Here is a 23,037-nt window from a genome sequence, read left to right on the forward strand (position 1 = left end):
CCGGGGCCTCTGCCAATCTGCCCTGGAGGTAAATTCCTTCCCGACCCCAAATATGGCGATCAGCTGAACCCTGAGCATGTGGGCAAGACTCACCAGCCAGACACCCAGAAAAGAATTCTCTGTAGTAGCTCAGATCTCACCCCATCTAACATCTCATCACAGGCCATTGGGCATATCTACCGCTAATAGTTGAAGATCAATTAATTGCCAGAATTAGGCTATTCCATCATATCATGCCTTCCATAAACTTATCAAGCTTAGTCTTGAAGCCACATGTCTTTTGTCCCCACTGCTTCCCTTGGAAGGCTGTTCTGGAACTTCAGTCCTCTGATGGTTAGAAACCTTGGTCTAATTTCAGGTCTAAACTTCCTGATGGTATGTTTATATCCATTTGTTCTTGTGTCCACATTGATACTGAGCTTAAATAATTCTCCCTCCGTGGTATTTAATCCTCTGATCTATTTATAGAGAGCAATCAGATCTCCCCTCTGCCTTCTTTTGGTTAGACCATTTGTTTGATTCAGCCACTAGGAAGCTGCAGTAAGAACATGAGTCTTGTATTTGATCCCTCCTCCCCTTCCCCCAGGAGTGGGAGGAATGGGCTATGCACTGAAGTTCTGAACTGAATCATTACCAAATGTCACCATCTTTCTCTTTCAAAATTTGTCACAGAAAGTAGTTTAGGATATAGAGGTGAATGGTGATTGGGATAAAATACAACATGGATTAACAAACGGCAGATCCTGCCAGACCAACCTGATCTCCTTCTTTGAGAGGATAACTGATCTATTAGACCAGGGGTTCTCAAACTGGGGGTTGTGACCCCTCAGGGGGTCGCAAGGTTATTACGTGGGGGGGGGGGTCTGAAGCCATCAGCCTACCCGCCCCCCCCAAACCCAGCTTCTCCTCCAGCATTTATAATTAAATATAAAAAATGTTTTTAATTTATAAGGCTGGGACCCAGAGGCTTGCTGTGTGAAAGTGGTCACTAATGCAAAAGTTTGCATTTCCATTGTCTAATACAGTGATTCTCAATCTATCTAATCTACTTGGATTTCAGTATTGTATTTGATACAGTCCACATGAGACATTATTAGTTAAATTGGAGAACATGGGGATTAATAGGAGACTTGAAAGGTGGATAAGGAATTGGTAAAAGGGGTGACTACAACAGGTCATACTGAAAGGTGAATGGTCAGGCTGGAGGGAGATTACTAGTGGAGTTTCTCAGGGATCAGTCTTGGGACCAATCTTATGTAACACTTTTATGACTGACCTTGGTGCAAAAAGTGGGAGTGTGCTAATAAAATTTGTGAGTGACACACAGTTGGGAGGGATTGCCAGTATGGAGAAGGACCAGAATATCATACAAGAGGATCTGGATGACCTTGTAAACTGGAGTAATGTAAATCGGATTAATTTAATAGTGCAGAGTGCAAGATCATGCATTTAGGGATTAACAACAAGAATTTTTGCTATAACCTGGGGACATATCAAGCAGGGAGAACTGGAGGTCCTGGTGATGTCAAGGAACTATGACGTGATTGGAATAACAGAGACTTGGTGGGATAACTCACATGACTGGAGTACTGTCATGGATGGATATAAACTGTTCAGGAAGGACAGGCAGGGCAGAAAAGGTGGGGGAGTAGCACTGTATGTAAGGGAGCAGTATGACTGCTCAGAGCTCCGGTACGAAACTGTAGAAAAACCTGAGTGTCTCTGGATTAAGTTTAGAAGTGTGTGCAACAAGAGTGATGTAGTGGTGGGAGTCTGCTATAGACCACCGGACCAGGGGGATGAGGTGGATGAGGCTTTCTTCCGGCAGCTCACGGAAGCTACTAGATCGCATGCCCTGATTCTCATGGGTGACTTTAATTTTCCTGATATCTGCTGGGAGAGCAATACAGCGGTGCATAGACAATCCAGGAAGTTTTTCGAAAGCGTAGGGGACAATTTCCTGGCGCAAGTGCTAGAGGAGCCAACTAGGGGGGGCGCTTTTCTTGACCTGCTGCTCACAAACCGGGTAGAATTAGTGGGGGAAGCAAAAGTGGATGGGAATCTGGGAGGCAGTGACCATGAGTTGGTTGAGGTCAGGATCCTGACGCAGGGAAGAAAGGTAAGCAGCAGGATACAGACCCTGGACTTCAGGAAAGCAGACTTCGACTCCCTCAGGGAACGGATGGCCAGGATCCCCTGGGGGACTAACTTGAAGGGGAAAGGAGTCCAGGAGAGCTGGCTGTATTTCAAGGAATCCCTGTTGAGGTTACAGGGACAAACCATCCCAATGAGTCGAAAGAATAGTAAATATGGCAGGCGACTAGCTTGGCTTAATGGTGAAATCCTAGTGGATCTTAAACATAAAAAAGAAGCTTACAAGAAGTGGAAGGTTGGACATATGACCAGGGAAGAGTATAAAAATATTGCTTGGGCATGTAGGAATCATATCAGGAGGGCCAAATCGCACCTGGAGCTGCAGCTAGCAAGAGATGTCAAGAGTAACAAGAAGGGTTTCTTCAGGTATGTTGGCAACAAGAAGAAAGCCAAGGAAAGTGTGGGCCCCTTACTGAATGAGGGAGGCAACCTAGTGACAGAGGATGTGGAAAAAGCTAATGTACTCAATGCTTTTTTTGCCTCTGTTTTCACTAACAAGGTCAGCTCCCAGACTGCTGCGCTGGGCATCACAAAATGGGGAAGAGATGGCCAGCCCTCTGTGGAGATAGAGGTGGTTAGGGACTATTTAGAAAAGCTGGACGTGCACAAGTCCATGGGGCCGGACGAGTTGCATCCGAGAGTGCTGAAGGAATTGGCGGCTGTGATTGCAGAGCCATTGGCCATTATCTTTGAAAACTCGTGGCGAACCGGGGAAGTCCCGGATGACTGGAAAAAGGCTAATGTAGTGCCAGTCTTTAAAAAAGGGAAGAAGGAGGATCTGGGGAACTACAGGCCAGTCAGCCTCACCTCAGTCCCTGGAAAAATCATGGAGCAGGTCCTCAAAGAATCAATCCTGAAGCACTTGCATGAGAGGAAAGTGATCAGGAACAGCCAGCATGGATTCACCAAGGGAAGGTCGTGCCTGACTAATCTAATCGCCTTTTATGATGAGATTACTGGTTCTGTGGATGAAGGGAAAGCAGTGGATGTATTGTTTCTTGACTTTAGCAAAGCTTTTGACACGGTCTCCCACAGTATTCTTGTCAGCAAGTTAAGGAAGTATGGGCTGGATGAATGCACTATAAGGTGGGTAGAAAGCTGGCTAGATTGTCGGGCTCAACTGGTAGTGATCAATGGCTCCATGTCTAGTTGGCAGCCGGTATCAAGTGGAGTGCCCCAAGGGTCGGTCCTGGGGCCGGTTTTGTTCAATATCTTCATAAATGATCTGGAGGATGGTGTGGATTGCACTCTCAGCAAATTTGCGGATGATACTAAACTGGGAGGAGTGGTAGATACGCTGGAGGGGAGGGATAGGATACAGAAGGACCTAGACAAATTGGAGGATTGGGCCAAAAGAAATCTGATGAGGTTCAATAAAGATAAGTGCAGGGTCCTGCACTTAGGATGGAAGAATCCAATGCACCGCTACAGACTAAGGACCGAATGGCTAGGCAGCAGTTCTGCGGAAAAGGACCTAGGGGTGACAGTGGACGAGAAGCTTGGATATGAGTCAGCAGTTTGCCCTTGTTGCCAAGAAGGCCAATGGCATTTTGGGATGTATAAGTAGGGGCATAGCGAGCAGATCGAGGGACGTGATCGTTCCCCTCTATTTGACATTGGTGAGGCCTCATCTGGAGTACTGTGTCCAGTTTTGGGCCCCACACTACAAGAAGGATGTGGATAAATTGGAGAGAGTCCAGCAAAGGGCAACAAAAATGATTGGGGGTCTAGAACACATGACTTATGAGGAGAGGCTGAGGGAGCTGGGATTGTTTAGCCTGCAGAAGAGAAGAATGAGGGGGGATTTGATAGCTGCTTTCAACTACCTGAAAGGGGGTTCCAAAGAGGATGGCTCTAGACTGTTCTCAATGGTAGCAGATGACAGAACGAGGAGTAATGGTCTCAAGTTGCAGTGGGGGAGGTTTTAGATTGGATATTAGGAAAAACTTTTTCACTAAGAGGGTGGTGAAACACTGGAATGCGTTACCTAGGGAGGTGGTAGAATCTCCTTCCTTAGAGGTTTTTAAGGTCAGGCTTGACAAAGCCCTGGCTGGGATGATTTAACTGGGAATTGGTCCTGCTTCAAGCAGGGGGTTGGACTAGATGACCTTCTGGGGTCCCTTCCAACCCTGATATTCTATGATTCTATATCAGTTGTAAGTGATGGGAGGAGAAAGACCTGGGTGTATTGGTTGATCAAAGGATGACTATGAGCTGTCAATGTGATGCAGCTATGGAAAAAAGCTAATACAGTTCTATGGTGCATCAGGTGAAGTATTTCCAGTAGAGACAGGGAAGTGTCATTACCATTATACAAGTACTGGTGAGACCTCACCTGGAATACTGTGTGCAGTTCTGGTCTCCCATGTTTAAGAAAGATGAATTCAAACTGGAACAGGTGCAGAGAAGAACTAGGATGATCTGAGGAATGGAAAACCTATCTTATGAGAGGAGACTCAAAGAGCGTGGCTTGTTTAGTGTAACCAAATAAAGGCTGAGGGGAGATATGATTGGATTCATAGGCCACGTCAGAGGGATAAATACCAGGGATGAAGAGGAGTTACTTAAGTGCCAGTTTGGACACAAGAACAAATGGCTATAAACTAGCCATCAACAAGCTTAGGCTCAAAATTAGGCGGAGGTTTCTAACCATCAGAGGAGTGAGGTTCTGGAACAGCCTTCCAAAGGGAGCAGTGGGGGCAAAATATTGAACTGACTTCAAGACCTGAGCTTGATAAGTTTGTGGAGGGGATGGTGATAGGTAGGGCCCTACCAAATTCAGTCGTGAAAATTGAGTCCTGGACTGTGAAATCTAATTTCTCCGCCCCCCTCCCCGCCCCACCCCACCCTCCAGATTTCACGGGGGAGACCAGCGTTTCTCAAATTGGAGATCCTGATCCCAAAGGGAGTTGCAGGGAGGGGGTCACAAGGTTATTTTAAGGGGGTTGCAGTATTGCCACCCTTACTGCTGCCTTCAGAGCTGGGTGGCCAGAGAGTGGCGGCTGCTGACTGACGGCCCAGCTCTGCAGACAGCTGTGCAGAAGTAAGGGTGGCAATACCACACTATGCCATCCTTCTGCACTGCGCTGCTGGTGGTGGCTCTGCCTTCAGAGCTGGGCTCCTGGCCTGCAACCGCTGCTCTCTAGCTGCCGAACTCTGAAGGCAGTGTCGTCACCAGAAGCAGCGCGGAAGTAAGGGTAACAGTATCGCAATCCCCACACAATAACCTTGTGATGCCCCCAACTCCTTTTTAGGTCAGGACCCTACAATTACACCATGAAATTTATTATTTTTAAAATCCTGTGACTGAAATTGACCAAAATGGACCATGAATTTGTTAGGGCCCTAGTGATGGGATTTCCTACAATAGCATATGGCCTATCAAAGACTGCTAGTAGCAAAAATTCCGTGGCCAGAAACAGGACACTAGGTGGGGAGGGCTCTGAGTTACTACAGATAATGCATTCTCAGGTGTCTGCCTGGTGGGTCTTGCCCACATGCTCAGTCTAACTGATCGCTGTGTTTGGGGTCCAGATGGAATTTTCCACCAGGTCAGATTGGCAGAGACCCTGGGTTTTTTTGCCTTCCACTGCAGCCGGGGGCATGGGTCACTTGCAGGTTTAAACTAGTGTAAATGGTGGATTCTCTAACTCGAAGTCTTTAAACCATGATTTGAGAACTTCAGTAACTCAGCCAGAGGCAGGGTGGATAAAAATCAATGATTTAAAAAAAAAAAAAATCAAATCTGATTTTTAATTTAAATCTGATTTTTTGATGATGCTTTTTGAGGAAAAAACTTATCTAAAGATAGATACGTTATAGCTCAAAGATATCTCCTCATAGAGTAGGGATTATAAATTTTAATTCTATAGTATAAGACAATATATTCATGTAGTGTTTAAGAAACGTTTTGTAAATGAGTTCCAATAGTTCATGAATTAGGGACCCAATCTTATGGGATTTCAGGCGCTTCTATATAGATTTAGGTTAATCTTTCTATCTACCCAGTGGGACTCAGTGCTCAGTCCAGAAGATACCATCAGAGATGCTTAGTTTTGCAGTTCTCAAACTCTGGATTTGTCTCTCCAGAGATAACATGCTTGTTAACAGCAAAAATGTTTTTAAATTAATAAACTATACAGAGAGGTGAGAAATAACAGACCTCAACCCTATTGTCCCTTTGCAAATTTGTGTACACAGAGTCAATCCCTTACCTTTCTAAAAGTGCAAAGTTTCAAAAAGTTCAATGAATAGAAGACTGTTGGGGGCAGAATAGATCTGGACAAGGAGAAGAAATCTGGAGATAAATGTGAGAAGGGAGGGATAGGCAGTAGAATCAAAAGCATATTACAGAAGTCTTGAGGTCTTTCTGAGCGTAGCCTTCATTGATTTGAGATCTACCACACCATTCACTCACTATAAGGGAAAACCTATAATGGCAGCAGGCCATAAATGAGATCCAGTTTGGGAGTATTTTAATGAAGTTCCTCTACCTGTGGGTAAGAGAAGCATGCGTGCAAAATGGAAAGAGTGCAACAAAGAAATGCAAGGCCTGGTTGCCCAAATGAAACAACATCATGAGAAGTGTTCCTTCTCAGGAGGAAGCTGCATTGAAGATGATGAAAGGAACATGTCTGAACATGCAGAATCTTCAGGTTGGTCAACTTTTTTATTTCATACTTGTTAAGGACTGCCTGTCTTCCTTCTGGACTATTCTTGAATTCTCATGTTTGAGCAAAAAATATAGTTACTCTATGGTACTATCATTTTAGATGTGGTTGTGATAAAAAATAAATAGCTGAAATAGGCAGATCTTCCGTTTACAATTTCACCTTAAAGTAGTACTGAGTGTCAATGAATGCGATCAGTAATACTAAATGAGCAGTATGGTGGTAATAATAATTAACTGCATTGACTTATTTTGTTTAGGAGAATCCGTCCTCAACATACAGGATTCTGAAGACTATCCACCTTCAAGGTCACCATCGTTTTCTATAGTTTCAGGTTATCTGCCAGTGATAGTGTTTGTCACATCATGTATGTCATGTAGCCACAGTAGATCACCTATAGCAAAAAGAAAAGAAAAAAATCATCATCCAGAAACAACCATAGATAAGTTTGTGATAAGAACCAGCAGATTACAGAAAGGTAATTGATGAAAAAATTGCCCGGTTTGTTTCTGCAACAAAGTCTCTCTTCTGAATGATTGAGAACCCACACTTCGTTAACATGGTTCAGTCATTAAGACCAGGATACAGTCCACCCAACAGAGCAAATGTCACAGGCAAATTGCTGGATAAAGTGTATGAAAGGAAACTGAGCAGTGTGCAAAAGGTCTAGAGGGTAAAATTGTTAACCTGAGTCTTGATGGGTGGAGCAATGTCCACAATGATCCTGTTGTATGTGCTTGTGTGAAAACAGAAGAAGGGAATGTCGTCCTTACAGAAATAATTGATACATCAGGAAATGGACACACAGCAGAATACTTACAGGAAGAAACAGTAAAAGCTATAACAAACTGGGGGGGGGGGAAATGCAAATGTCTAGTATGTAGCTTGGTCACAGACAATGCTGCAAGTGTATCAAGATGAGAAATTATTTAGAAGAGGGTGAAGAGAGTCCCAAGCTAATAACATAGGGTTGCAGTGCTCATTTGATGCACCTCCTAGCCAAAGACTTCAGTGTTCCAGAAATAAAGGCTAATGTTGAAATTGCAAAATACATCCGTAACACCACTTTGCAGCAGCTGCTCTGAAAAAAGTGTGAGGAACCAAGCTAACTCTCCAACAAGACGTGCGATGGAACTCAGTGATGGACTGTTTTGAGCACTGAATCAAGCACTGGCCTAATCTGATGACAGTTTGTGAACAAAACCATGAAAAAATAGATGGCACTGTCACAGCCAAAGTTCTCAACGTTGGGCTTAAGAGAAATGTTGGACACATGCTGAGTACCCTGAAGCCTATTTTTGTAGCCTTGAACAAAATGCAGGGAAATAGCTGTTTTATTGCTGACGCTGTTGAAATCTGGAAGGAACTGAGAGATCTTTACAAAGAGAAATATGCAATGACAGAGTTAAATTACAAGCATTAAAAAAACAAATAAGACAAGCACTATCTCCAGCTCATTTTCTTGCTGATATTCTCAATACTCGGTACCAGGGTCAAACCTTAACTGCTGAAGAAGAGGAGTTGGCTATGACATGGACACCCAGCAATCATCCCTCCATAATGCCAACTATAATAAACTTCAGAGCTAAGGGTGACCCGTTCAAGAAATGTCTTTAAAACAGCAAACATATAATCACACCAGCGAACTGGTGGAAGTCACTTAAGCAACTGGATTCAGAGACTGTTGAAGTGATGATCTCACTTTTAACAACAGTAGCTGCTTCTGCTAGTGTAGAAAGAACCTTTTCTTCCTTTGGACTAATTCATTCCAAATTGAGAAATTTGTTTGGGATCTGAAAAAGCAGGAAAGCTTGTTTTTCTTTTCCAGATTATGAACAAACAGGAAAATGAAGGTGAAGATGACTGAGTTAGCTGCAGAAGCCAATATTTTAAGTTTCTCATGCTGAGCTTGCTGACGTAGTCAATTTTACTTTTTGTTTAAAAAAAAAAAATCTTAACTATTTTAAACAATTTTAATAAAGACAAAGCTGATTTTAAAAAACTTGAACATTTAACTAAATTCAAAAAAATCATATGCTTGTTTTGTTAAAATATTTGCTGTTGAAGGAAAAATCCAGAATACGTAATGTTTTAGTTAAATAAAACAATTTAAATGACTGTCTGGTGATTTTTCTCATCCTAATACAGCATTGCAAGAAAATCCTCCAAATATTGATAGTCGTTGGGAGGAGAACTTCATAAATATCCGCTTCAGTTACCTTTTGGTAAATGAAGTAACCAACCAATCATTCATTTTCTGATATAGCTGTAAAACTAATCTGAAAAGTTTTCAAAATAAATAACTTTAAAAATGTATAGTGTGAACCTTCTAAAAATGAAACCTACATCTATCTGAGTTGTGAAGAATATGAATTAAGGTTATAACCAACAAGAATGCACTTTTTGTATAGAAATCCATGATTAAATTCTGTCTTGGTGACTAAAAGCGGCAAAGAGTCCTGTGGCACCTTATAGATTAACAGACGTATTGGAGCATAAGCTTTCATGGGTGAATACCCACTTCATCAGATGCATGTCACATGTCTTGGTGACTAGTGATTTAAATCAAATCCACCCTGATTACAGGAGTGGGTGGGTGAGGTTCTGTGGCCTGCAATGTGCAGGAGGTCAGACTAGATCACAGTGGTCCCTTCTGGCCTTAAAGTCCATGAGATGCAGTTAGAATCCACCTGGAATAGTGGCACTAGTGTTTGATTTCTGCAGCCTCCTGGCTGATGCCCTGGAGGCAGGTTATTCCACATCTGCCTATTGCAGGGCTCTTCTGAAGCAACTGGTACTAGCCACTGTCAGACAGGATACTGGACTAGGTGGACCTATGTCTTGACCAAGACTGGCCATTCCTGTGTGTACTGGTAGCAACAGGGCCCTGTTGCTCAAACCTTTCCCTTTCCTAAACCTCTCTAGTTTGGTGCAAGAGCTACCACATACTAGCTGCACAGTCAAGAACTAGTCACACAGTGATGAACTGAAGTTTTGCTTTGGTGTGGTGGTGGTGGTGGCCGTGGCAGTGATGCTGCAACCTCAGGCTCTTCCCTCAGCAGTGAAGAAGTGGCATGTGAACTGGCTGTCTAGTGGCCCAAAGTGAAAACAGGTGTTTGTCATTTAGGTGAACATCCAAGTCCCTGCCCCTGAACTTCGGTCTGATGTCATCAGTATCACTGGGCTCGCTGCAAACTTGGACCGCGCAAAGGCTGGACTGCTGGAGAGAGTGAAGGAACTGCAGGCTGAGCAAGAAGATCGGGTAAGCCCTAGTGGCACGGCCTGCTTCCTTGTCCCTCTTGCTCCTAGGAGAACTAGCCCCCTCCACCCCCAGCCCAAGTGTTGTCTCTAGCTTTGTGTAAAAGGGGTCAGTGATATTGGAGGATGTATAGAGGCAGAACGCACCCTTGTAAATAGTGTGTGTTTGGCCTGATATCTGAGCTCTTAGAGTAGGCACATGGGATCACCCTTTCAGACCCCCCTCTGCTGCCTCTGACAGCTGGACACTGCCCTCTGAACCTGGGCAGTAATGTGAAAATGATCAGTGGCCTCCAGAACAACATTCACCTAGCTGGCAGCAAAGTGGAAGCGCCGATGGATTGGGCTCTGCAGCACTATTGGAGGCAGCTTCCTTGGCCTAAGATAAGGAATTTAGAGTTACGATGGCTTGTTTGCTTCTGCCTCAAGTGAACTTGAAGGCTGAGTTACAAGCTCCTGTAACCCAAGTTGCTGCACTGTAACTATGGCAGTTACAGCCACATTAGCTACTAACCTGATGGTAAGAGTCCATTCCACTTTGTGTTACTCCAAATGTAACTTTAATTAAAAAGAGCAAGTGGATTCTAAAAAGCCCATCTGCACAGTGTGAGCTGATGGAAAAAGTAGTGATCGGTCTGTCCAGTTTTTTATCCTTTTTTATCCCCAATAGGCGAGGCATTTGGAATGGGGCAATCTTTCTGCAGTGACACAATGCATACAGTAACTGGTTTGGCCAGTGGCTTGTGTTCCATCACTCCTCCATCTGACCTGGAAGTGGAATCTGCTGTGTAGACAATGGGTGAAATCTTGGCCGATTTTTGAAGTCATCTGGGGAGTTCTGCTATCAACTTCAGTGAAACCAGGATTTCACCCAACAGCTTTTAATCCTCGCTCTGTGAGGAATGCTTCCAAGTCCCATTCTCTATTCTCTTCTCGTGAAGTGTGGTAGTTTGGTCATCCTCCCTGGCTCCTCTGCTCTGTTGGGTTTCCTCTCTACAGTCCCCAGCACAGAACAACGAGGCACTGTCATGAGCAGGGAGCTATGAGTAAATGAGCAGAGGCTCAACAGAAGCACAGGCCAGTGGCAGATGTGCACACAAGTACTTTGGCTCTGCAGTCATGTGCACATGTTCAGGTAGTGCCACCCAGAGCAGCCACTGTGGGACAACCTAGGGCATGTCTCAGGGAGAGCAGAAAACTCCCCCAGAATCTGCCTAAATGTGTGGTGTCCCCTTACAGGCAGGATACTTGAAAGATGGAGGTAGAAGTTTGACATAGACAGGAATAGATGCAATTGGTCAAACCTTGGTGTATACTCTGCTATAGCGCTCGAGAGGGTCTCCCTTCTCGTTACAGGCCTTGCGAAGCTTCAAGCTCACTGTCACTGTTGACCCCAAATACCACCCTAAAATTATTGGAAGAAAGGGGGCAGTGATCACCCAGATCCGCACAGAGCATGAGGTCAACATCCAGTTCCCGGATAAGGATGATGATAACCAGGTGAGGACTGGAGGGGGATAAAGCCTTCTGGGGCATAATAGAGGCTCTGGACTCTGAATAGAGCATGCGTGACATTTCCAGCAGCTGCTCACTGCAAAATGCTGATCAAAGAAAAACAACCCCGAGCCTGCCCAGGCAGGCCAGTCTAACACTGCACTTGGTTTCCAGCCCAGAGTCTCCTGTAGTGTTGCCTTCCAGTCAGACCTCTCCCTTAGAGGTCCAGGATGGGTTTGCTCCCAGCAACTCCATTCTAACTTCCTCCCCCACCTGCTTTCCTAGTCCCAGGATCAGATCACCATAACTGGCTATGAGAAGAACACAGAGGCAGCCCGAGACGCCATCATGAAGATTGTGGGCGAGCTGGAGCAGATGGTCTCTGAGGATGTGACACTTGACCATCGTGTTCATGCCCGCATCATTGGAGCACGGGGCAAAGCCATCCGCAAAATCATGGATGAGTTCAAGGTGGGCATGGAGAGTACGCTGGATCCATTGCGGGGGCTGCTGTACAATGGCTGGGGTAGCTTGAACTACTTCAAACCCAGGACTTTGGTGCTCTTAATGCCCATGCTTTCTGCCCTCTGCAAAACCCTGACCTGGGCTGCAAAGGCTGGAGGGATGATGGTGCTGCTGTGTTACAGGGCATCTCTCTGTGGGCTTGACTGACTGAGCTGGAGATGGCTGCACGCAGGAGTCAGGTGATGGGAGGCAAGGCAAGGCCCCAGCCTGTCTAGCTGTACAGGCCTTGCTCTCTTCCTGTGCTTACTCTAGTCTGAGCCAGGGCTGCATGCCAGGGCATAGATGGACCCATGGCTCCTTCATACACCCCAAGCAGCAAAGTTGATTGGACACCACAATTAGGAATGGGTTAAAGCAGCCTGCTCTCCTCCCTTCCCTGTTTCTCTTCCCCCCCCACCCCCCCTCCCAGAGCAAAATGGTATCTCTGGAAATGGTGACCCAGGGTGCCTGAGTTCCAGTTGGTTTCTGGAGCTCTTCCCAGGGTGGGGCACACGACTCCAGTGTTCCATACGTAGGCCGAGAGAGAACTCCACTGAGTCCTTAGGCTGTGTCTGCACTGCAGTTGAACACCTGAGGCTGGCCTGTCAGCTGCCTGGGGCTACAGAGCTGTTTAACTGCAGGGTAGATGCTCAGGTTGGTGGGCCCTGGCTCCAGCCTGAGCCAAGCAGCTACCTTGCAATTGCATAGCCCTGCAGCCTGAACCCTCGTTGGCTGACGTGGGACAGATGCAGGTGGTCAGTTGCAGTGTAGATGTATCCTGAGTGTCTGTGGCCTGGGTGGATTTAATCTGGCAGACCCGCTTCTGTGTGTTCCCTCTGTGCTGTTCCCAGGGCTAAGCCGCAACTGTTCTTCAACTGCCTCTGTCGGTGGCACCTGTCCATCACAATCATAATGGTCTGATCATTTCACACTTTCAGACCTGAGCTGAATGGCTCTTCCGAGTGAGAGGGAACAGCTTTTATCTGCTGCCCTGTCACTGATTATGGAGCCAGGAGTGGCAGAAGCTTCCTAAAAGTGTGGGTGGCCTCCCCACTGGTGCCCGAATGGAGGCCTGCCCCTTATCCCCAAGGCCCTGATCTCACACTGTCCCTTCCCCTGAGGCTCTGCCCCCTGCTTTCACTCCTCTTTCTCCCCCACCATGCTCGCCCTTATGGCTTTTTAAAAGTGATGGGACCATGGCCTCCTGGTTCCCCCTGCTTGGAGCCTGTGGGGAACCAGTGCTATCATCTAGGCAACTCTTTGAGGGGAGTTTGACATTCCCCAGTGGTCTCGCAGAGCTGAGTACCCAGGACCCTGGAAATCTGGCAGCTTTAGATAAAAATCCAAAGAGTCCCATACGCTCTGTATTGAATTTGCTGTTGGTTTCAGTGTTTGTGGTGCCCTTACATCTTCTGACACTTTCAGTGGATTCCGATTTTCCTGTTGAAAACACAGCTGCTTTATGGAAGCTGTTTGTGACTGAGGGGAGCCGAGTAGGGGGCAGCTTGGGTTCTTGGGTCCCTCTGAGTGTGTGGGAGACACTTCTGTTCTAGACGGCTTCACTGTAATACTGGATTACCTTCCAGCAGTGCCCAAAGCAACAGGCCACGCACCTGTCTCAGGCTGGATTAGGATTGTTTGGGCTCTTGGAAGAAAGGCTTTAGCAAGGTTTGTCTCTTGAAATGATCAGCAGTGAAATAATGAACATCATTGACGCTGCATTTGTCTTTTAGCTTTGCCGTGAACAGCCCACTGATAGCTCTGGGGGGAGCTCAGACCTCAGACCTCTGAGTCTGTGTCAGGCTGCAGACCTACACTTCCCTTCTGTCTCTTGAAAATTGGGAAGGCTGGAAAGCTCCTCTTTGAAGAGGAAATTGTGGCATCTCAAGTACCACTCTGTCCATGGGGCTCTAGTGTCCAAAACAAGCTGAGAGCTGCTGGAGAATCCTAGAAGCTCACTAGAACCCACTGGTTTTTGCCAGCAGTCTAGTGTCGTGAGGCGGCACTAGCAGTGGTTTGACAGAGGTGGAGATAGCTGAGGACGCAGTGGTTAGACCTCCCACCACCATAGTGACTGGTAAAGCATGGCAGGCTGTAATGGCAGTGGGAGCGATCACCTGCACGCTGGCTGCCACAGTTCTAAGCGCTCTGCAGAAGTGGGGACTCTGCCCCGGGCAGGTGCTTGTGGTAGAGCAGCTCAGCCCTACTGGGCTCTGGGCTGCACAACACTATAAAGCTGCAGGATGCTGAGCAAACGGCAGCAGTGGCTGGAGAAGGGTCAGAGCCCCCTGCTCCCAAGCTGATCAGACTCCATTCTGCTGGGAATGAGGCTTCCTATTATGTATGGGTTCCAGCTCAGCACTCCCTTGTACTGGAAACCAAACACTCCCCACCAGGGCTTGGTATGGTCCAGTGCAAATGAACCCTCTGACTGTGAGCACCTGTGGGGTCATCACTGCAGCCTAGCCATGGACCTCCAGAATGATGAGCCACCTGAGAGGGGCTGGTGCACATCTAAAACCCTCTGCTGTGCCTTGCATTCCAGGTGGATATCCGCTTCCCCCAGAGCGGTGCATCTGACCCTAACTGTGTGACTGTGACTGGGCTCCCTGATAATGTGGAGGAAGCAATCGATCATATCCTGAACCTGGAGGAGGAATATGTGAGTAGTGGAGGAGGAAGGGAAGTGAAGGCCAGAAGAATGGCTCTGGTCTGTGGCATAAACAGCCCAGTTAATTAACTTCCTTCGTAGTGGAGACTATGGGCCTAAAAACTGTAAGTCCCTGCTGTGTGTGTGCAGGGAGCTCAGCTCGCTATTACGGGCATACTGCTGCATGATAATCACTGAATGTCCAGATCTCTCTGGCTCCTGCCACTTGGGAGAGGAATCTAGCGTTTTCCTCCTCCTATCTGTCTCTCTCACACTGTGCTCATGGCAATTTCAGCTGTTCTGTGCAGCTGTCCCTAGAAATTAGAACCCCGAGTAGGTGTTGGATTGTGAAGCAGTGTCAAGGCAGCCTATGTGGCCACTGCCATGTGCGACTGAAGTGAGGGGGGTAAATGAATGAATAGAGCAGCCAATAAAATGGGTGTCGTCTTCCTCTCTGAGGGGTGCAGCATGCTAGTCTTAAGCTGCTACTGGCAGCAATTGCTGTTTGATGCTGTGGGGGAGGGGAGACTTCATTGACTAAGTAGGGAACACAAGGTACATCACCATACAAAGAGAACTCCTCTCCCTGCAGCTAGCTGATGTGGTGGACAATGAGGCAATGCAGGTGTACATGAAACCCTCCGCACATGAGGAGTCCAAGGCCCCATCCAAGGGATTTGTGGTGAGAGATGCCCCCTGGGCAGCTGGCAGCAATGAGAAGGTGAGTGCTGCTTCTGCTATTGCACCTCCAGAGGTTCCTCTTCCCAGAGACTGTTCCTGTGCCATGGACTCTGCATGGCCAGGATATGAACTGGAGGGTCATCTCACTGTTCATTGGGGATCAATGCCTGTTCTTCTTTTAGTGCTTTCTCATGTCTATTCCATGCTAGGTGTGTGCATGCCCATGTGCACAGATGTTGGAATTTTTTGTCTTCGTGGTATCCGGAGGGCCAGCTGTGGCACGCTCTGGAGTGCCGCACTCGTGTGCTGGTATATGAGGAGTCGCCGGCCTTATGTCCTCAGTTCCTTCTTACTGCCCCTGGTGGTTGGTCGGAGCAACTTCTCCTTGCCTCGCAAGTGGACAAGTTTTTTCTCCAGCACCTATTGTCTGTTTTCTTTGTATATAGTTGTTTACAGTAGTTAGTAATTAGATGTTAAGGGTTAGTCTCAGCAGGGACTTTGCCCCGGGGTAGGGCATGCCCCGGTCCCCGGGTTTCAAGCCTTGTTCAACCTGCAATAGGCCTGTGCCTGTTAGCGACCCTCCCAGCCACTGCCTGAAGTGCTTGGGAGAATCGCACATAAAGGACAGGTATCAAATTTGCAAGGACTTTTGACCCAAATTCAAAAGGAGCGGGACATTCGTCTAAGGGCCCTTCTTATGGAGGCTGCACTTCATCCGGTGTCAGAGCCTTCATGCTCCAACTCTACACTTAGCTCCTTGGGGTTGGTGAAGAGTGTTCTGCCCAGTACTGAGCTCTGCCGGTGTCCAAGAAGCACCTGAAAAAGCAAGGCTCCCTGGCACCAAACAAGGAGGGACAGGCCTGACTGCCCTCTCTGGAGCTTCAAGGGGTTACCTCTCAGGCTGGATCCCCCAGGGATCCCACTCCTGGGAGCAGTAGGGACCCTGGCACCTGGTTGTACCTTCGATGTCTGAGGCCCTCCAGGCAGCTAGGGACCAGAGAGCCCTTCCAGCGCATTGGAGGTGGCTAAGGCTCCCCGTTCTAAGGGCAAGCCAGCCATAAGACCACCTCAGAGGGCAGTTGAATGCCATCCCTCCCCGGAGCAGAGGCAGTATTCCATGACCAAGATCCCTGACTCCGCAACCTAAGTCTCTGGTCAGACGGCTCAGGTCGCCGTCACTGCGGTCCTGGTCTCCAACAGCACAGGTGACCTTCAGTGAGGCATCAGTCTCTGTACACCCAGCACTGATCGTCCTTTCACCAGCCGATGTCCTGGCGCAGGTCTCCGCTGGTACGGGACATCTCACCTTTCCAGCACTGGTCTCCACGCCCCGGCACCAGTCCTCTGAGAGACACTGATCATCTTACTTGAGGGACCACTCCCTGGCGCCTATGGTCAGCTGCCAGACACAAGCATCTACAGTCCTGCCTTGGTCACTGGAAAGGGACTCGTCTAGGTCAGAGTGGGACTTTAGCCCCTTGCCATGGCAGCAGCAAATCTTGTGGGCACCGGAGACTCTCTCTGCTTCCACACTGCCGGGATGGTTGTAGGGTCAGTGGCCAGACCAATGGCCCAATTAGAATGCGTGGGGCATGCTGGTGATGCTGATGCCTCTCTCACACCATTCTTCCCTTGCTGCTTTGGAGAAGCAACCCCCTGCAATGACTGTACCAGACTCAGTGCACGGCACGGACTCCGATGTTGGGGTAGAGGAGCAAGTGCATACTCCAAGGGAGCCCTCCCCTATGGGGGACAATGCCCCAGGTCCTCCCCCAGTGGTGCAATCATCATCCTCGTCAGCCGAAGCAGTAGCAGGGACCTCACACGTCAGTCCCTGTGAGGACTTTAACGAGCACCAAGCCCTGCTTAGAAGGGTGACCTCAAACTTGGGCTTGGAAGTGGAGGAACTGGCGGAGCAGTCGGGCAACTTGTTCAACATTCTAACAGTGGCAGCCCCATCATGAGCCACACTGCTGATACATGAGGAGATTTTGAAGATAGCCAAGGCCCTGTGGCAAATCCCATCTCTTATCCTGCCCACCTGGGCAGAAAAGAAATATTTGTCCCTGCTAATGCATTCAAATATTTGTATACCCATCCACCCCCAGGGTCGCTAATCACATCTGCGGCCAACGAAAGGGACAGGCAAGGGCAAGTGAGTGCCACATAGGTCCAGCTTCCTGGCGTGTCTGTTTCCTTTCTGGAAGAAAAGTTTATTCTACAGCCAGCTTTCAGTTCAGAGTATCGAACCACCAGTCTTTGTTGGGGAGATACAATTGTAACTTGTGGGACTCCCTGCCTCAGGAGGTTGCTACCATCCTGGAGGAAGGTACCACGGTGGCGAGGGGCTCTCTCCAGATGGCCTGGGGCAGCCGATTCGGTGGCCAGGGTCTTTGTCTTGGCCATAGTTATGAGGCGCAGTTCCTGGCTTCAATCCTTGGGTCTGTGTTAGCAGAGGCAGTCCTCCATCCAGGACCTTCCCTTCAAAGGCAATGGGCTCTTTTCAGAGCAAATGGATGCGAAGCTACATGGATTTGAGGATTCTCGAGCCACTCTGCTCACTAGGCTTGTTTTCTTGCCGTTTGTGGCGTATGCAATTCCTGCTACCTCCTAGACCTTGGCCTCTCTGGCAAGGCTTCTTTAGGAGGAAAAGAGAGAGGTTCAATCATGGTCACCCCTCCACCTCCTGTTTGCCTACTCAGCGTGGCCCAGCGAAACACCGGGGTGGCCAGAAGCACTCATTTTGAGGTGCACTCAAGGACGGCACTGCAGTCAGTTCTCAGGATCCACCTTCCTACTCCTTCAACCGTCTGCATCGCTTCCAGTCAGCATAGTCGCAAGTAACTTCAAACCATTGGGTGCTCAGTATAATACCTCTGGGCTACACTCTGCAATTCTCCTGGTGGCAATAACGTTAGCCTGTAGGGTCTCTGAGATTAGGGCACTTACCTCAGAACTGCCCTATATGGTATTCTACGAGGTCCAACTGCGGCAGCACCAAGCTTTCAAGCCCACAGTAGTTTCACAGTTTCATACTAGTCAAGACATATACTTACCATCTTCTTTCCAAAAACCTCATAAATCAGATGAGGACCATAGATCACCCTCCTGATGTCCAGAGAGTGTACTAGCCTTTTACATAGAAAGGACTAAGCCATTCTGTAAGTCGATGCAACTGTTCGTTGTGGTGGCAGACAGACAGGATGAAGGGCATTCCTGTGGTAACCCAGAGAGTGTCGTCATGGGTCACTGCCTGTATATTTATTTTTGCTATGAACAGGTGAAAGTGCCACCACTGGCAATTGTGATCACCCATTCAACCAGGGCGCAAGCTGCAGCAGCCTTCGTGTCCCGGTGCTGATCCAAAATATCAGCAGGGTCGCTACCTGATCGTCTATCCACACATTCACATTCCATTATGCGCTTACCCAGAAAGCCCAGGACGATGCTGGCTTTGGTAGAGCGGTGTTGCAAGCCACACAGCCGGGAACTCCAAGCCCACCTCCTGGGATACTGTTTGTGAGTCACCTAGAATGGAATCGACATGAGCAAGCATTTGAAGAAAAAACTGTTACCTTCCTTTTGTAACTGTTCTTTGAGATGCGTTGCTTATGTCCGTTCCACTACCTGCCTACCCCTCTGTTGGAGTTGCCCAGCAAGAAGGAACTGAGGGCACAGGGCTAGCGGTGCCTGATACGTTGCCACATGAGCGTGGCACTCCAGAGGGCACCACAGCTGACCCTGCGGATATCACTAAAGCAAAAAATTCTGACAACTCTGCACATGGGTGCGCACACACCTAGAATGGAATGGACATGAGCAACACATCTCAAAGAACAACAGTTATGAAAGGTAGGTAACTTGTTTCAGAATCATGTTCTTCCCTTTTTTTTAGTGGATTTCTAGGCCTTTCCTGACAAGTGGGAGGTGTCAAGAGTCTCTCTCATCACCTGGAGAGTTTGCCGACAGTATGTGCTAGGCCCCTAGATGTTAGTATGTTGGGTTTCTAAATTGCCCAGCTTTCCTCTGCTGCTGTCACTCTCCCCTCTGCTAGGAACACCAGAATCCTCCTGTAGAGGCTCTGAAAGGAGCTGCTAACCTGGCGAATCTCTCCTCCACAACCCCTGGAGCTGAGATTGCCTGCCAAAGCGGCTGTGGTTGGCACTTTGTTATTGTGGAACTCAAGGTTAGGGTGACCATTTCTGACCATTATCTGAAAGGCAGGGGATAAGCTACTAAGCCAAATACCTTCTTCTTGGCCACTTGGTCCTCCCGGGGTGCACTGAGGACTTGGCAGGTCTCAGTTCTAAAGCTAGCCTGAGCCATAAAAATTAAGGGGTGTCAAGAACCTCTGACCCAGCTAGTGTCTCTCCTGCCACTGTACAGAAAAGCCTTGCCTGTTAGCAGGAATACTTCAATACTACTGCATACTACAGCAATGAGGAGGATAGCATGAGAGTATTAAGATAGATCTGGCACCACTGAGGAAACAGTGGGCAAACTATACTTGATGTCAGTCTCCCCAAGACGTAGACGTCCTTCCGACCTTCCTGCAGAATCTGCTTTCCTGATACTCTGAATTGATTTGGTTAATTCAGATCATGATCCTTTTGTGACCCATCTTAATGAATTACCTGCTGTTTTCTTGGGTCCTACTAAAACCCTGTTGCTGTATTGTCCGTGTCCTCTGTACCTTTCAAGAACTTTGATATCCTAAAAAGAAAAGGAGTACTTGTGGCACCTTAGCGACTAACCAATTTATTTGAGCATAAGCTTTCGTGAGCTACAGCTCACTTCATCGGCTGTAGCTCACGAAAGCTTATGCTCAAATAAATTGGTTAGTCTCTAAGGTGCCACAAGTCCTCCTTTTTCTTTTTGCAAATACAGACTAACAGAGCTGCTACTCTGAAACCTTTGATATCCTAGAACACTCTTCCATATGTGGCCTCACTCATGACATCTTCATGTTGTGTTTGCACATGTGATATTTCTTGAATGCTTCAGTTGTCTCTGAGCTTCTTGAGTGTTGTATAGAACTGCAGCTAGCCTATATAACTTGGACCATTCTCTCTCCTTTGCTCTAGGCCCCTGATATGAGCAGTTCTGAAGATTTCCCCAGCTTTGGGGCTCAAGTGGCCCCCAAGACTCTTCCCTGGGGCCCTAAACGATAATGACCTGGAAGCAGAAACATCTCCTCCAGCCAGCTGACCTGACACTAACCTGCCACAAATACTTCCTGTTTGAATTCTGACCCAGCGGCTGGACCACAAGTAAATTGCCCTGCGAGGTCTCCTAATGCTGTGTGGAGTGCTAGAACCCATTCTACTTGTCTGTTGTAACTGGGTTTAGGACCTACTATAAATGGATGGTTCCTCTCCCCCCCCCCCCCCAACTCAGACACAGCTTTTTGTTTGAAGTGTCATAAGTGACTTTCATCTGCTAAGCTTCACAACTGCCAAAGTGGTGACAGTGATCAGATACCTTGAGCATGTCTTGCTAGGCACTCCAGTCTTCATTAGGAGACCTCCTTTACTGTGGCTAGGAATCAACTTCCTGTCTCATGACCTCAGGAAATAAATTTCCTTGACTTTCTAAAAAGCCAAAACGTTTGCCCTTTTTCCTTTGTGTTTATCCCGGGCCTTATCTTACTGTCGTAGAGTGCAATCAGCTTTTCCTTTGAACTGCCAAAAATCCATCTAACAGTGATAGTGGATGTGTGGAGTGAGCTAAAAGTCTAAAGATCAGAAACTGCTTAAAGAACAATACAATAATCTGTAGAAGCAATGACACTGGAAGGGACCAGCAGTGACACAAGGGATCCCCTGGTCAAGTAGAAAAGCCTTGAGTGATATATGGCACTGAGCATGTCCATGTGTAGTATTGAGACTCTAGAGTCTCATGCACACTTGATGAGTCTTCCAACATGTGAGAGTAAAAATATGGCTACTTCCCAGTGTTCCCCCTTCACCCCTAGTTTGTTCTTCCCAACAGCAGCAGAGCTGGTCAGAGCCAGGACATGACAGTATTATCGGGTGCAACAGAATTTGGGTCAGCCCAATTTGCTATGGTAACATGGCCCAGGAGCCAGCTGATGGGAACTGCAATGCTGAAGCTACATAATTTCCCCCTCCCTCTGACAGCATTTAGACACAAGGGGTAGGGAATTTGTCACTATTTACTATTGCCTTCTTTCTACCTCAAAAACCAGTCTGTGGGTGGCCTCCAAGTCTAGAGCATCAGCACTACTGCTAACCTGCTCATCTCACTGTGGAGGCCAGAGCTGAATTATCTGCACCAGGTGCAGGGAGAGTGGAAGAGCATCAATCAGCACATGTAGCTGTTAGAAACACACACATGAAAGTGAGAGCAAGGTTAGGGTAATGCATGCTCTCTTCCCCTACCATCCCCCCCTCTTTCAGAGCTGTAGGACTCTGAGCCAGAAGGTGGGTTTGGTTTCAAGAGAGGCAGGTTGCATGTCCACTCTGAATACTTCAGAGCAGCTTGACTTTCTGTAGCTCAGAGGCAAAGAGCAGCGGGAGAATTAAGGCCCAGGGCTTGCCATGGTATGTGGTAAATCCCATGCTCTGTACTGTAGCATCTTGGCCCCTGAGCTGCTGAACCCTAAGCACTGCCACAGCTTGCTTGAAGGAGGCTTCAAGTGAGCTGCTTGCTCAGCCACAGAGAGAAATTGTGTTGGTGGGGTGGGGAAGTAGGGTGTCCTCCTTCCATACCTCCATTTCCTGTCTGTTTTAGCTCCTGTGCAAGCAAGTCCCCAATCTCTCCCCAATAATGCTGACTGGGGCAAGGGTCATTACATTGGAAGGCTTGCCCCAGTCCTCTTGCTGTTCCCAATGCTGCACCTATGTCAAGTGAGGCTTAGAAATGCTGACTTTCTTTTTTTCCCCCAAACTCCTCTGGAAGAGGACCCTAGCCCAGAAGTCAGATACCAAAATGTCCTGTTGCTTACAGTGAAGTGGAGAATTGCTGTCAACTGAAAAAAGCCAGGTCCCAGGGCTATGCAAAGGCAGTGGTGAATAACTTGACCACTCTTTGGCCCCATGGTAGATGTCTAAATGGGTGGCTCACCAAACATGGGTAGTATTCCCTCCTTTCCAGCAAAAGGGGCTCTGAAAAGGGCTAGATAACCCAGATGGGGAAGGGGTACAGGTACATCATGAGGTCATCAAGCCTGCCACCCTCTTCCTTCCCCACCCGAAAAAAACAACAAAAAACCCCATCAGTTGCCTAGCTTGGCTTGAGTTAAATTCAGGGTCCCCTATATGCTAGAGGTCATGAAGTGATTGTACCTAGTACTGTCTCCTGCTGCCCCTCAGTCTGTAGCAGATGCTCTGGTATGTGCTCCGTTTCCTTTATTTTCAACGTCTTCCATAGTGTATGTTTCCATGGCAATGATCCCTTGGCCTTAACTTTGGAATTTGGAGACTATATGCAAACATGTAAAAAGGCTCATGAGTATGGATGACACTGGAATTTTATAAATTCTAAAATAAAAACCTGAAACAGCTTGGAGTGTTGTATTTCTCTGCCCATGCTCAAAGAGATTGCTTTTCCATGTACATCAGGGCAGGGGCTAGCATAACCTTTGACAGTTCTTTACGACTTTAA

At 47.5% G+C, this 23,037-nt stretch overlaps 1 protein-coding gene across 4 annotated transcripts in view; it reads left to right on the forward strand.

Annotated features, from left to right (window-relative positions):
- The window catches only part of HDLBP (high density lipoprotein binding protein), a 90,967-nt gene extending 68,031 nt beyond the window's left edge, over positions 1-22,936 (forward strand). For 3 of the 4 annotated variants that reach the window (XM_077825601.1, XM_077825602.1, XM_077825603.1), the window contains 6 exons: positions 9,952-10,086; positions 11,439-11,582; positions 11,862-12,047; positions 14,626-14,742; positions 15,323-15,451; positions 20,496-22,936. In XM_077825601.1, the coding sequence (XP_077681727.1) occupies positions 9,952-10,086; positions 11,439-11,582; positions 11,862-12,047; positions 14,626-14,742; positions 15,323-15,451; positions 20,496-20,582 (798 nt within the window). In that variant the 3' untranslated portion in view covers positions 20,583-22,936. The remainder of the gene's footprint in view (positions 1-9,951; positions 10,087-11,438; positions 11,583-11,861; positions 12,048-14,625; positions 14,743-15,322; positions 15,452-20,495) is intronic. The other variant, XM_077825604.1, reaches the window with a different exon arrangement.
- The last annotated feature ends 101 nt before the right edge of the window (positions 22,937-23,037 follow it).

This window comes from Eretmochelys imbricata, chromosome 9 (assembly GCF_965152235.1).
Source record: "Eretmochelys imbricata isolate rEreImb1 chromosome 9, rEreImb1.hap1, whole genome shotgun sequence".
Classification (NCBI taxonomy): domain Eukaryota; kingdom Metazoa; phylum Chordata; order Testudines; family Cheloniidae; genus Eretmochelys; species Eretmochelys imbricata.